The sequence below is a fragment of the Salvelinus namaycush genome, chromosome 33, assembly GCF_016432855.1.
Source record: "Salvelinus namaycush isolate Seneca chromosome 33, SaNama_1.0, whole genome shotgun sequence".
NCBI classification, from domain to species: Eukaryota; Metazoa; Chordata; class Actinopteri; order Salmoniformes; family Salmonidae; genus Salvelinus; species Salvelinus namaycush.
The window spans coordinates 25,507,959-25,521,078 of record NC_052339.1 but is presented as its reverse complement, the minus strand read 5'-3'; the positions used below and the strand labels follow the sequence as shown (position 1 = coordinate 25,521,078).

The 13,120-nt window shown below is 42.5% G+C and overlaps 1 protein-coding gene across 1 annotated transcript in view; it reads right to left on the bottom strand.

Moving 5' to 3' along the window:
* Positions 1-12,095, bottom strand: part of LOC120028154 (melanoma receptor tyrosine-protein kinase-like) — a 48,347-nt gene extending 36,252 nt beyond the window's left edge. Inside the window, exon 1 of the mRNA XM_038973356.1 lies at positions 11,518-12,095. Coding sequence (XP_038829284.1) covers positions 11,518-11,596 — 79 coding nt within the window. The 5' untranslated portion in view covers positions 11,597-12,095. The remainder of the gene's footprint in view (positions 1-11,517) is intronic.
* Between the last annotated feature and the right edge of the window lie 1,025 nt (positions 12,096-13,120).

Sequence of the window (13,120 nt, the reverse complement as noted above, 5' to 3'; positions counted from 1 at the left end):
GGCACATCCCTCACCTCAAGTGTGGGTCATCAATTCACAACCATTCGGATCAGTGTAAAAATAACAAAGCTGCAGTCTGGTGTCTATGCCCTAGTCAGACCCTACAATTGATGACACATGTATATTAGCAACCTGGCAAATCACTTTAAAATACAGAACATTACTTTCGTGAAGTCCAACATCGGTCAAACAAACCCTTTGGGGGGGGGGGGGGGGGGGGACAAATCAATACGATTTACAGTATGTTATTTACAATTTACATTGAAGCCTACCACTTAGCATCACAAGAACGTTATTGATTCTGATCTAGAGCAGAGCAGAAATTCTAAAGTGTTTTTCTCCTCCTCCCACATCAAGCACAGGAGTCAAGTGACCCATCTATCACTTGTTATGTACAGTACATGTTCTTTGACCCACCCGTGCTATGGCAGTTCAGGGATGTTTGATTTGGGTTTTGCTGGAAATTACCTCAGTGAAGACTGGAAGGTGAAATCTGTCAAAGTCAACACTGAACTGAGGCAGAGGCAGGTGACCCTGATGTTTCAACATGGCATGACAACGAGGATTAAAAAAACAGGCCTTGTTTGTCAAAGCAGGAAGGAAGATTTAAATGGGAGGAAACAAACATACGAGTAAAATGGCAGGGAATTGGTTTGAGGAAACATAATTAATTAGATCTTCAAACATATTAGCTTACTCTGTCACACATCCAGTAAGTCACAAATGCATTCACTCCTTCACAGACTCACTGTCATATAATCCATGCTGTCTCCCTTCTGACTTTATTTTGGATTAATTTCCTGTCTTTTGTGAAAAATAAGGTGTGTTTCACTACGCAATAGTAATCTTAGATCCAGATTCATTCTAAGAATTGGGTCTAAATTGAGTCTTTCACAAAAAAACCTGTAATCTGCTTTCTGACACCTGTGCTGAAACAGCAAGAGGGGTATGTCACTCTCTTAACGAATAGAAGGGCTTTGTAGCTTCTTATCTCAATAGGAACACAAAATCTGTTCTCTCCTGGGTGAATGTCTCACATTTAATCACCATGACTGACTGGTCTGAATAATTTACATATGAAAACAACACCACATAAGAAGAATCAACCCAGCGACAGGATTTTTGTTTTCCCCCCGCAAGCCAGTATTTCACAACACTTTGGACTCGAGATTTTGAGATCAGGCTTTAGATGTCTCCCTGTCTCTCACAGAGTACGTAGCGAGAGACAAGAATATTATTCACTGAGCAGTTCCACTTTAAGTACAAAGAAGTTCCCCTTTAAGTAAATGTTGCCAACAGAGACAGAAAGGTGTACCTGCAGCTTTATATTCTTTTTCTTTGAAAATGACATTAAGACTGCTTTAAATTAAATAGTGCAGTTAACAAGGAGGTGGAACATACATGTACAGAAACACCTTTCAGATTAAATAAGATAGCATAATGGTTTATTTGTTACTACAGAAGTGTTTTCTAAAATTCATATTACATCTCAAAAAGGACCATACATTCACAGTGTACACGGTGTATATTTTAGTTAAACCTGTTTTGATACTGACAGGATTCAGACAATTTGAAGAAAACAACTATATAACACCAAAGTTATGACAGTATACTTGAAACTCAAGCCAAGTGAGAATCTCTACTCCAGGGGCGGCCAACACTCTTCCTGGAGAACTACTGGATAGGCAGGTTTTTGCTCCAGCCCTGTCCTAACACACCAGTATCAGCTTCGTATCTTGATTAGTAAAATTCCAGAGTGTAAAGCATTACTGGGGGAAAAGCCTTTCCAGAGTGTAAAGCAGGACTGGGGAAAAAGCCTTTCCTGAGTATAAAGCAGGACTGGGGAAAAAGCCTTTCCTGAGTGTAAAGCAGGACTGGGGAAAAAGCCTTTCCTGAGTATAAAGCAGGACTGGGGAAAAAGCCTTTCCTGAGTATAAAGCAGGACTGGGGAAAAAGCCTTTCCTGAGTATAAAGCAGGACTGGGGAAAAAGCCTTTCCTGAGTGTAAAGCAGGACTGGGGAAAAAGCCTTTCCAGAGTGTAAAGCAGGACTGGGGGAAAAGCCTTTCCTGAGTGTAAAGCAGGACTGGGGAAAAAGCCTTTCCTGAGTGTAAAGCAGGACTGGGGAAAAAGCCTTTCCAGAGTGTAAAGCAGGACTGGGGAAAAAGCCTTTCCTGAGTGTAAAGCAGGACTGGGGAAAAAGCCTTTCCAGAGTGTAAAGCAGGACTGGGGAAAAAGCCTTTCCTGAGTGTAAAGCAGGACTGGGGGAAAAGCCTGCAGACCCAGCAGCTCTCCAGGAGGAGGGTTGAACACTCCTGTTCTACTTTAACACACCAATGTCTGTAGTTATTTCTGGACATAAGTACAACATCAACAAACGTGTTAAATATTAGCCTGACCATGATCTTTTTAAACAGAGACATTGGTTTATTAATGGATACGGTACTTCTCCTGGGAAATGGGTGGTATTTTCCCAAACAAAACTAATGCAGCATGATCTGTCCCATAAATTACTTTTCTGATGATGTGCCAAATTAAAATAATGAGATCAAGCACAGGGGACAACACAAAAATGTATGTCTGCTAATGTACAAATAGATAGACCTATATCTAGAAGTGTTTGCACCAGGTGCAGAGTTCGCACTTGTTTTTTTTCTTCAGTTGGGTATAAAACACATTTAAAAAAAATCTAAATGATAAAACTCTTAATTTTACAGTAAACATAATTTCATCTTTATTGTATAATTTTGTTCTGATCTGAATGTACAACTTTTTTTTAAATTCTCTGATTAATTTCCCTCATTTACAAACTCCCAAGTGACTTCCCCCTGGGTGATACATTTGGATAATCAGGCTTGAAATCAATGGAACATTGTTCACTCTCCACACACTCAATAACAGATGACAGATTTGTTTGATCTTAGCACTTTTTTCTTAGCTAGCTACATAGCCGTCTTTGTATCAAAGATAATTGTGTAGTTTAGATTATTATCGAATTATCGAATCTTCTAACGTTGTCAACACTGCTAGCTAGCCAGCTAGCCAACTTCTACCGAATCATTACAACGGAACGATTTGATTAGTGTAAGCTAGCTACATAGTTGTCTTTGCTGTCTTTGTATCTAAGATAATTGTGTAGTTTAGAGTAATTATCTAGCCAGTTATCGAGGTTACCTAGCCAGCTCCACTTTCAAACAAAGTCAGCTAGCCAGCTATTTTAGCTGTCCTAACGTTGTCAACACTGCTAGCTAGCCAGCTAGCCAACTTCTACCGAAACAGTACAACGGAACGATTTGATTAGTGTAGTGTTAGCTAGCTACATAGTTGTCTTTGCTGTCTTTGTATCTAAGATAATTGTGTAGTTTAGAGTAATTATCTAGCCAGTTATCGAGGTTACCTAGCCAGTTATCGAGGCTACCTAGCAACACTTTCAAACAAAGTCAACAACGCAGCCACTGCTAGCTAGCCTACTTCACCAGCCAGCAGTACTGCATCATTTTAATCATTTTAGTCAATAAGATTTTTGCAACGTAAGCTTCACTTTCTGAACATTCGAGACGTGTAGTCCACTTGTCATTCCAATCTCCTTTGCATTAGCGTAGCCTCTTCTGTAGCCTGTCAACTATGTGTCTGTCTATCCCTGTTCTCTCCTCTCTGCACAGACCATACAAACGCTTCACACCGCGTGGCCGCTGCCACCCTAACCTGGTGGTCCCAGCGCGCACGACCCACGTGGAGTTCCAGGTCTCCGGCAGCCTCTGGAACTGCCGATCTGCGGCCAACAAGGCAGAGTTCATCTCAGCCTATGCTTCCCTCCAGTCCCTCGACTTCTTGGCACTGACGGAAACATGGATTACCACAGATAACACTGCTACTCCTACTGCTCTCTCCTCATCTGCCCACGTGTTCTCGCACACCCCGAGAGCTTCTGGTCAGCGGGGTGGTGGCACTGGGATCCTCATCTCTCCCAAGTGGACATTCTCTCTTTCTCCCCTGACCCATCTGTCTATCGCCTCCTTTGAATTCCATGCTGTCACAGTTACCAGCCCTTTCAAGCTTAACATCCTTATCATTTATCGCCCTCCAGGTTCCCTTGGAGAGTTCATCAATGAGCTTGACGCCTTGATAAGTTCCTTCCCTGAGGATGGCTCACCTCTCACAGTTCTGGGTGACTTTAACCTCCCCACGTCTACCTTTGACTCATTCCTCTCTGCCTCCCTCTTTCCACTCCTCTCCTCTTTTGACCTCACCCTCTCACCTTCCCCCCCTACTCACAAGGCAGGCAATACGCTTGACCTCATCTTTACTAGATGCTGTTCTTCCACTAATCTCATTGCAACTCCCCTCCAAGTCTCCGACCACTACCTTGTATCCTTTTCCCTCTCGCTCTCATCCAACACTTCCCACTCTGCCCCTACTCGGATGGTATCGCGCCGTCCCAACCTTCGCTCTCTCTCCCCCGCTACTCTCTCCTCTTCCATCCTATCATCTCTTCCCTCTGCTCAAACCTTCTCCAACCTATCTCCTGATTCTGCCTCCTCAACCCTCCTCTCCTCCCTTTCTGCATCCTTTGACTCTCTATGTCCCCTATCCTCCAGGCCGGCTCGGTCCTCCCCTCCTGCTCCGTGGCTCGACGACTCATTGCGAGCTCACAGAACAGGGCTCCGGGCAGCCGAGCGGAAATGGAGGAGAACTCGCCTCCCTGCGGACCTGGCATCCTTTCACTCCCTCCTCTCTACATTTTCCTCTTCTGTCTCTGCTGCTAAAGCCACTTTCTACCACTCTAAATTCCAAGCATCTGCCTCTAACCCTAGGAAGCTCTTTGCCACCTTCTCCTCCCTCCTGAATCCTCCTCCCCCCCCCCCCCCCCTCCTCCCTCTCTGCGGATGACTTCGTCAACCATTTTGAAAAGAAGGTTGACGACATCCGATCCTCGTTTGCTAAGTCAAACGACACCGCTGGTTCTGCTCACACTGCCCTACCCTGTGCTTTGACCTCTTTCTCCCCTCTCTCCCCAGATGAAATCTCGCGTCTTGTGACGGCCGGCCGCCCAACAACCTGCCCGCTTGACCCTATCCCCTCCTCTCTTCTCCAGACCATTTCCGGAGACCTTCTCCCTTACCTCACCTCGCTCATCAACTCATCCTTGACCGCTGGCTACGTCCCTTCCGTCTTCAAGAGAGCGAGAGTTGCACCCCTTCTGAAAAAACCTACACTCGATCCCTCCGATGTCAACAACTACAGACCAGTATCCCTTCTTTCTTTTCTCTCCAAAACTCTTGAACGTGCCGTCCTTGGCCAGCTCTCCTGCTATCTCTCTCAGAATGACCTTCTTGATCCAAATCAGTCAGGTTTCAAGACTAGTCATTCAACTGAGACTGCTCTTCTCTGTGTCACGGAGGCGCTCCGCACTGCTAAAGCTAACTCTCTCTCCTCTGCTCTCATCCTTCTAGACCTATCGGCTGCCTTTGATACTGTGAACCATCAGATCCTCCTCTCCACCCTCTCCGAGTTGGGCATCTCCGGCGCGGCCCACGCTTGGATTGCGTCCTACCTGACAGGTCGCTCCTACCAGGTGGCGTGGCGAGAATCTGTCTCCTCACCACGTGCTCTCACCACTGGTGTCCCCCAGGGCTCTGTTCTAGGCCCTCTCCTATTCTCGCTATACACCAAGTCACTTGGCTCTGTCATAACCTCACATGGTCTCTCCTATCATTGCTATGCAGACGACACACAATGAATCTTCTCCTTTCCCCCTTCTGATAACCAGGTGGCGAATCGCATCTCTGCATGTCTGGCAGACATATCAGTGTGGATGACGGATCACCACCTCAAGCTGAACCTCGGCAAGACGGAGCTGCTCTTCCTCCCGGGGAAGGACTGCCCGTTCCATGATCTCGCCATCACGGTTGACAACTCCATTGTGTCCTCCTCCCAGAGCGCTAAGAACCTTGGCGTGATCCTGGACAACACCCTGTCGTTCTCAACTAACATCAAGGCGGTGGCCCGTTCCTGTAGGTTCATGCTCTACAACATTCGCAGAGTACGACCCTGCCTCACACAGGAAGCGGCGCAGGTCCTAATCCAGGCACTTGTCATCTCCCGTCTGGATTACTGCAACTCGCTGTTGGCTGGGCTCCCTGCCTGTGCCATTAAACCCCTACAACTCATCCAGAACGCCGCAGCCCGTCTGGTGTTCAACCTTCCCAAGTTCTCTCACGTCACCCCGCTCCTCCGCTCTCTCCACTGGCTTCCAGTTGAAGCTCGCATCCGCTACAAGACCATGGTGCTTGCCTACGGAGCTGTGAGGGGAACGGCACATCCGTACCTTCAGGCTCTGATCAGGCCCTACACCCAAACAAGGGCACTGCGTTCATCCACCTCTGGCCTGCTCGCCTCCCTACCTCTGAGGAAGTACAGTTCCCGCTCAGCCCAGTCAAAACTGTTCGCTGCTCTGGCACCCCAATGGTGGAACAAACTCCCTCACGACGCCAGGTCAGCGGAGTCAATCACCACCTTCCGGAGACACCTGAAACCCCACCTCTTTAAGGAATACCTAGGATAGGATAAAGTAATCCTTCTAACCCCCCCCCCCCCCCCCCCTTAAAAGATTTAGATGCACTATTGTAAAGTGGCTGTTCCACTGGATATCATAAGGTGAATACACCAATTTGTAAGTCGCTCTGGACAAGAGCGTCTGCTAAATGACTTAAATGTAATGATGTAAAATGTAATGATGCCTAAATGGCTAACACGTTCTGTATTTACATTGTTCTTGAAATTGTATGTGGCATCAAATGTTAAATGTTAGTGTTTGGATTGATTTCTAATCAATTTCCAGTAAATAGTGATTTACGTGAATTATCTCAAAAGGTCGATTTAGTCTTGTGAAAACGTCAATGAGAAAGCTTGGCTTCTGGGTTGGAGAGGACTTGTAGTTCTGGGAATAGCCGACGTATGCTTGAGAAGACAGTATTTTGACAGACCCTAGAGCCAAATGCCAATGCTGGACAGTGCCCTTGTTGTGCCATAGACATAGCTGATTAGAACTAATGCTGTTGACACTGAAGTATTTAGGCAGATTATTGAAATCGATGCTAAACAACACTAAAACAATAAAAGCCAAGTCATGGAAGAAGAAAAACTAATATTTAAGTTATTTGTTGACCAGCTTGGATGCTGTTCAATTTACTGTCATATAGTGTCGTATATCTGGGACCTCTTTCTGTAACTCTTTGTGGAGGGAGGTGTAAAGCTACAATCTTGCTATATCCACTCGTAGTCTTGGAAATGAATTATACACTGTATACCTATTGATTCTTGAAGAATATAACTTATAGATGCCTCATTTGCTTAGTTCAATGGTCGAAGCCCATGAGAACTCAAAATATAAGCTTGTTTACTCCAATGGTTGTAAACAATGTAAATGTTAACAAACACTGCATAGCATCCAAACATGGTTAAAACTATAATTTTGATATCATGGATGGTCAGTCCTTGCATCCATAGCTCTGTCTTAATTTGAGAGTGGTTACATTTTCACCAGGCCCGTCCCTCAGCTTTTTACGTTAACAGAGGCGCTTTGTTATTGTTTAAGGATTCTAGCATTAAGGTTCCTCCAGTCGAACTGATAAGGTGTCCTTTAGATAGGGGTCTAAAGAACATATAAAAGAAAATGTCAATGACATTCATACCAATCAAAATCTTTCACTCATCGAGCTTTTAAAAAAACAAAAGTTGATTGAAATTCCTTTCAAACCTTTCAATGTACTTCGATACTTAGGCCTCGATTCAGTCTGTATCACTGAAGTACAACGTTACAGCATGATTGAAATTTAAAGGCAATGTTTTTTTTAGCGGAGACTGCATTCATGGTAAACGCACATCTCGGCTCAATCAGAAAACACCTTCACATTTCTATTACACTTCAGCAATCCAGATTGAATAGAGCCCATACTTTCATGATTTGAAACAGAGGCGTTACAAGCATTCCAGGTAGGGTTAGAGTGCACAGTTTGATGGGTAGAAATACTGTCATAAATGGAGCCTAGGGAAATGCAGTCCAGAACATGACGCCACATGTTTTTGGAACAGGTGAGGCAGACGAACTTAAAGGAAAACTCCACCCAAAAACTATCTTTTGGAGTTTTCCTTTAACTGATTTTCTAATCTTGAGGAAGAAAGAAAGAAATGTTTATTTTTCTCAAATGGAGTGCTTTCGTTCAAATGTTTTGTGAGAACTTTGTGTTGTTGATACGCAAGTAGGCAAGGTCACAATTAAGGCAAGAGTTTAGTGTCTTAGCATTGCATTTCAAACTGAGATACTTGATACTGTAGGTGTTTTTATGAACACCCGAACCAGACACAAAGACTTGACATACAGACAGGATATATAGAGGATGTCCACTTGAAGGCCATTTTAAACCCAATTACTGACGTCACAAACTGTCGGAACGAGTTCCACCTTACCTTCTCATTCTATAAAATCATTCAAAATCAGTTGTGTGCCCTATCTGGTGTGCTGTTTTAACTCTTCCCCTGTACAATAGGTGAGACCTTTGGTGAGCCATAACACCACACCATTACAATATGCTCTGCAGGGTTCTTAAAGACCTGGAATGTTTGCGACTGCTTGGAAGTTCTGTCAATGGATTAAAAGCTGGTACATTGACTGTGTGACTCATTAAAGACCTCCTACAGCTTTGCAGGACTGTAATTCTAATGTGTATAGGTCTGATGAGCTCTGTATGGCTGGCTGCTTTGACTGTATTTAAAACTGTTCGAGGCCACAGGCGGAGTGGCGTAACAAAACAAAACCCATGACATCCCTTATCACAATAAAATTACGATTAAATGCAGACAGCTGCCATTGAGAGTCTGGCAAGAGATTTAGAGAACAATAACATTCATTGAATCAAAACAACAGCAAATGTTACTTCAGCATCTCTGGTATAAACTGAACCAGTGTCATATGAACAAGACATTCTTACATCAATTTGAGATGGGTCTTCCAATCAACTCTATGCACATTTCCCTTCCATCTATTTACTTGCATTAAATAACTGTGTTCATTTTATCAAGGACATTGTTACATTGCTATTATCACTCAGTTATTGAATTCTTAAAAGATATTGAGAACGGACCACAATTACACTGACATACTGTACCAATGATCCTTATTATTAACAATGCTAATTCTGTACATGTTTTCTTAAAAGTCTGTGTTATAGTGGAAACAGAGGGAACATTCCTAAGGAGTCAAGTTTATGACACAGGAACAGTCTTATAAATCTAGACAATGTACTGAAGATTAACACTAATTGGCATACACACACACACACACACACACACACACACACACACACACACACACACACACACACACACACACACACACACACACACACACACACACACACACACACACACACACACACACACACACACACACACAAACAAACCAACCAGGATAATTTGGGTGTGGGCATTAAGCAAGGGTCCTTCCAAGATATACCTTTTGTTGAAGCTGTTGTGTCAGGCCAGACAAAGAAAAGGAACAGTCAGCTATTCTGACTCAAAGAAGAACAATAACTCAATTATTTTCTTTCATGATGAGAGGTCTTTTAATTACAGAAACATATAAGAAAATCATGTCAGCATTGTATAGCTCAATTTGCATCCATTTTAGTAACTAAAAAGGAAAATCTTTCTTCCCTGGTGCTCAATAGATTATTAAATAAATCAGACTTTATAATGGCTCACTGTAGAATTTCCAAGTCCCTACATTTCCATCAAACACAACTGTGAATTCTTCCCGGCAGAATATGTTCTTTCTTCTATATCACAGTTTATAAATGACTGCTAAATATGTCTAATGTTGCTATTTTTAACCAGTGGTCTTTTAACACTATCTGTATGACAGCACATTAAATCGAGAAATGTAAAATAGAATAGAATATATACTAACATGTTCCATCCATTTTGTTTAGAATGGAAATGTGTCACTGCCTTTTGCCCAACACCCCCAAACAAAAACCCAACCAGATCACACATATCCACAACCTGCTAGCAAACAATCTGCTGTGTTTTGACAGACAGCTAACACTATGGCCAGATTAGAGGGTCTCCTACTGCAAGTGGAGGTCCACAGGGGAGCCAGGGGGACATGGGGCAGTCCCTGCTCCATAGGGGACAGCCGTCTGTCATCACCACCATCTGGACTGGAGACAAACTTTGGCACAACACCGTACCAGATTTTGTCTCCTCTTTCCCAGGGGTGGCTAATGTGCCAAGACAGTTTAGACAAGGAGCAGGGTTGGACAGTCTCACAGCAGCTTTGCAACTCCTTGTGGGTTACTTATGTCCATTTTTACATTTACATTTTAGTCATTTAGCAGACACTCTTATACAGAGCGACTTACAGGAGAAAATAGGGTTAAGTGCTTTGCTCAAGGGCTCATCGACAGATTTTTCACCTTGTCGGCTCTAAGTCTACTTTTTGGTTACTGGCCCAACACTCTTAACCGCTAGGCTATCTGCCGCTGGGTAAAAAATAAATAAAGATGACTGTTGCATTTTAATTTGAAGTTTGAGGTGTAATGTTTGACGTGTAAGGAGTGAAGCATTTTACCACTGTGTGATGCAACTTTTGCTTAATTTATTGTGTTTCTGTTCAGAAAATGACAATTATTATTTTGCTTAGAAATGGACTTAAATTAACTGTCCAGTGAAAATCTAAAAAGTTCATATTTTGTTAACTAATAATGTTGTTGACTCATCATAAATTGGAGAGAAAAACCATTCAAAAAACCCACCTCAAACTTGTATCTCAAACAGACTATTTAAAAATGCTTGCTATTTCCTGATAGAGGATGATGTCATCCTCCTGAGGAGGACGAGCTGGCCAATCAGCAGTCTACTTGCATACATATTTTTAATGACGTATACGCCCACACCATTCCAACATCAGAAAACATGCTTTTTAACATACTTAATTGCATTTTTGGGGAAGGAAAACTATTTCACTCATATTCTTATTAATTATAGGTCATATTTAATAAAAATCTGGAAACACTGGACAATTACTTTAAGACAGTAATGCAGTGACAGGAACAACATTGTAGAGCTCTATGTAAATATCTGAAAGGTGTTCAGAAAGGTAGGCTAAATAGCTTGCATATGTCAATACTATACTATTCATATAAAAAAGTTTTTTTTTAAATGCAATTTATTTAAGTGTATCAGCCATACATACTACTGTGTACCCTTTTCTACTGATCCATAGAGAGAGTTGCTTTTGAAATCATGTGAAACTTCTTCAGTATTAGGCAACATGCTGTCGATGTCTCCTAAAAAATGTATATGTTATACTGTGTTATATCCACAAGAATTGTCATTCATAGTTGTCCATCATTTCGTTCAAGTAATTAGCCTAGACTAGCCTACTATTCCCTACTAATTTCCCATTTTTACCAAATTCCCCACAAGCATATACGTGATAAAGTCGGTCTCACACTTACCTTTCTTGTCCGCTGTCAGTGTCATGCTGCAGCCCAGGCTGAACAAGGCAGCAATAACTATTCCAGTTCCAGGTCGCATTGTTTCCAAAATGTGTTATATTCAATGAAATTGCAGGAGAAACTTGTCCATAGTCTTGGGCGAACAATACTAAGTTTGTGTGATGTATCTAACCCCGTTTTACGTCCAGGGGGAGGTAATAGGTGTAGCCTGTTTGGGTGGGACTTAGTTGCGCTGGCACTCTCTCTTTTCCCGGCGAAGGGTCCTCTCTTTTTTCTCTAGAATAGCAGTCGGAGCAACTTTCAACTGTTTTGACGTCATTCGGAAGGAGGATCGTTCGACAGCAATGCAGGTAAGTCGATAGTTATTTCAAGCATTGCCTTTCACAGTCATAGGCTTTGCCTCAAATATTTAAACCTTCAAATAACACGTTGTTTCGGTTGTTTATGTTCGTATTGTAAAGTAGACTAGGTATGCCCAGGCTACTTTAATGCAAGCTATTGTATAAGACACCAGTTTGTTTGTTGAAGATGTTTGTTGTTGTTATTATGTTATTATGACATTTCAGCTCACTCACAATGGAATGTCAGTAAACACCGTCTTATTCCTTAAAATGTGCATCGTCAGGTGATCAGATGTGAAATGCAGACTCAGGCTATCACAACATGCCCTTCTATGGTGAGTGGCAGGATCTGTTGTTGAGCAGGTCAACGAACTCTGTATTTCATTTCAGCCTGGTCTCATAGACTAGATGTAACATAGTAAATGTAAATCCGGGACACTTAAATTAGTATGATACTGTTTGGTATGGTTACATACGATAGATGGTAACTTAAGTGATGGGATATAACGTGAAGATCTAGCATCCCAAAGGTTGCGCGTTCGACTCTCATCACGGACAACTGTAGCATTTTAGCAACTTTTCAACTACTTACTACATTTTAGCTACTTTGCAACTACTTAACATGTTAGCTAACCCTTCCCCTAACCATAGCCTTTTTAGCTAACCCTTACCCAAACCCTACCCTTAACCCTTCAATTTAACTCCTAAACTTAGCCCTAACCTTAACCGCTAGCCTAGCTAACATTAGCAAGCTACATAGCTAATGTTAGCCACCTAGGCAGAATTCTTAACATATTGTACTTTTTGCAAATGTTTAATATATTCTACATTTGGCAAATTCGTAACATATAATACGAATTGTAATTCGTGCGATGGACATCCACAAATGAATACATACCATATGAAACGTAGCATATAATACTAAATGGAGTGTCTCTGATTTACGTACAGAATCCTTCAAAATGCTCTGAGACCAGGTTGTTCATTTGCATATGGTAAAATAATAAGATCCTGACAAGGCAAACCTGGTGAAGACCTCTAGATTTGACAAGCCATCATGAATCACAAATGCTGCAGGTAACTTCAAATAAACCACAAGTGCCACCCTCCTCCTGCTCCAGGCAGGTAGGATTAGTTTAAATTCTCCTCTCAGCTACTGTAGTCTACCTTCGCACATCTGTACTCTCCCTGTCAAATTGCTGAGAATTTTCCTGCACGTCAGGAAACGAGGTTTAAAAAGGCATCTACAGTTTGTAATTTCC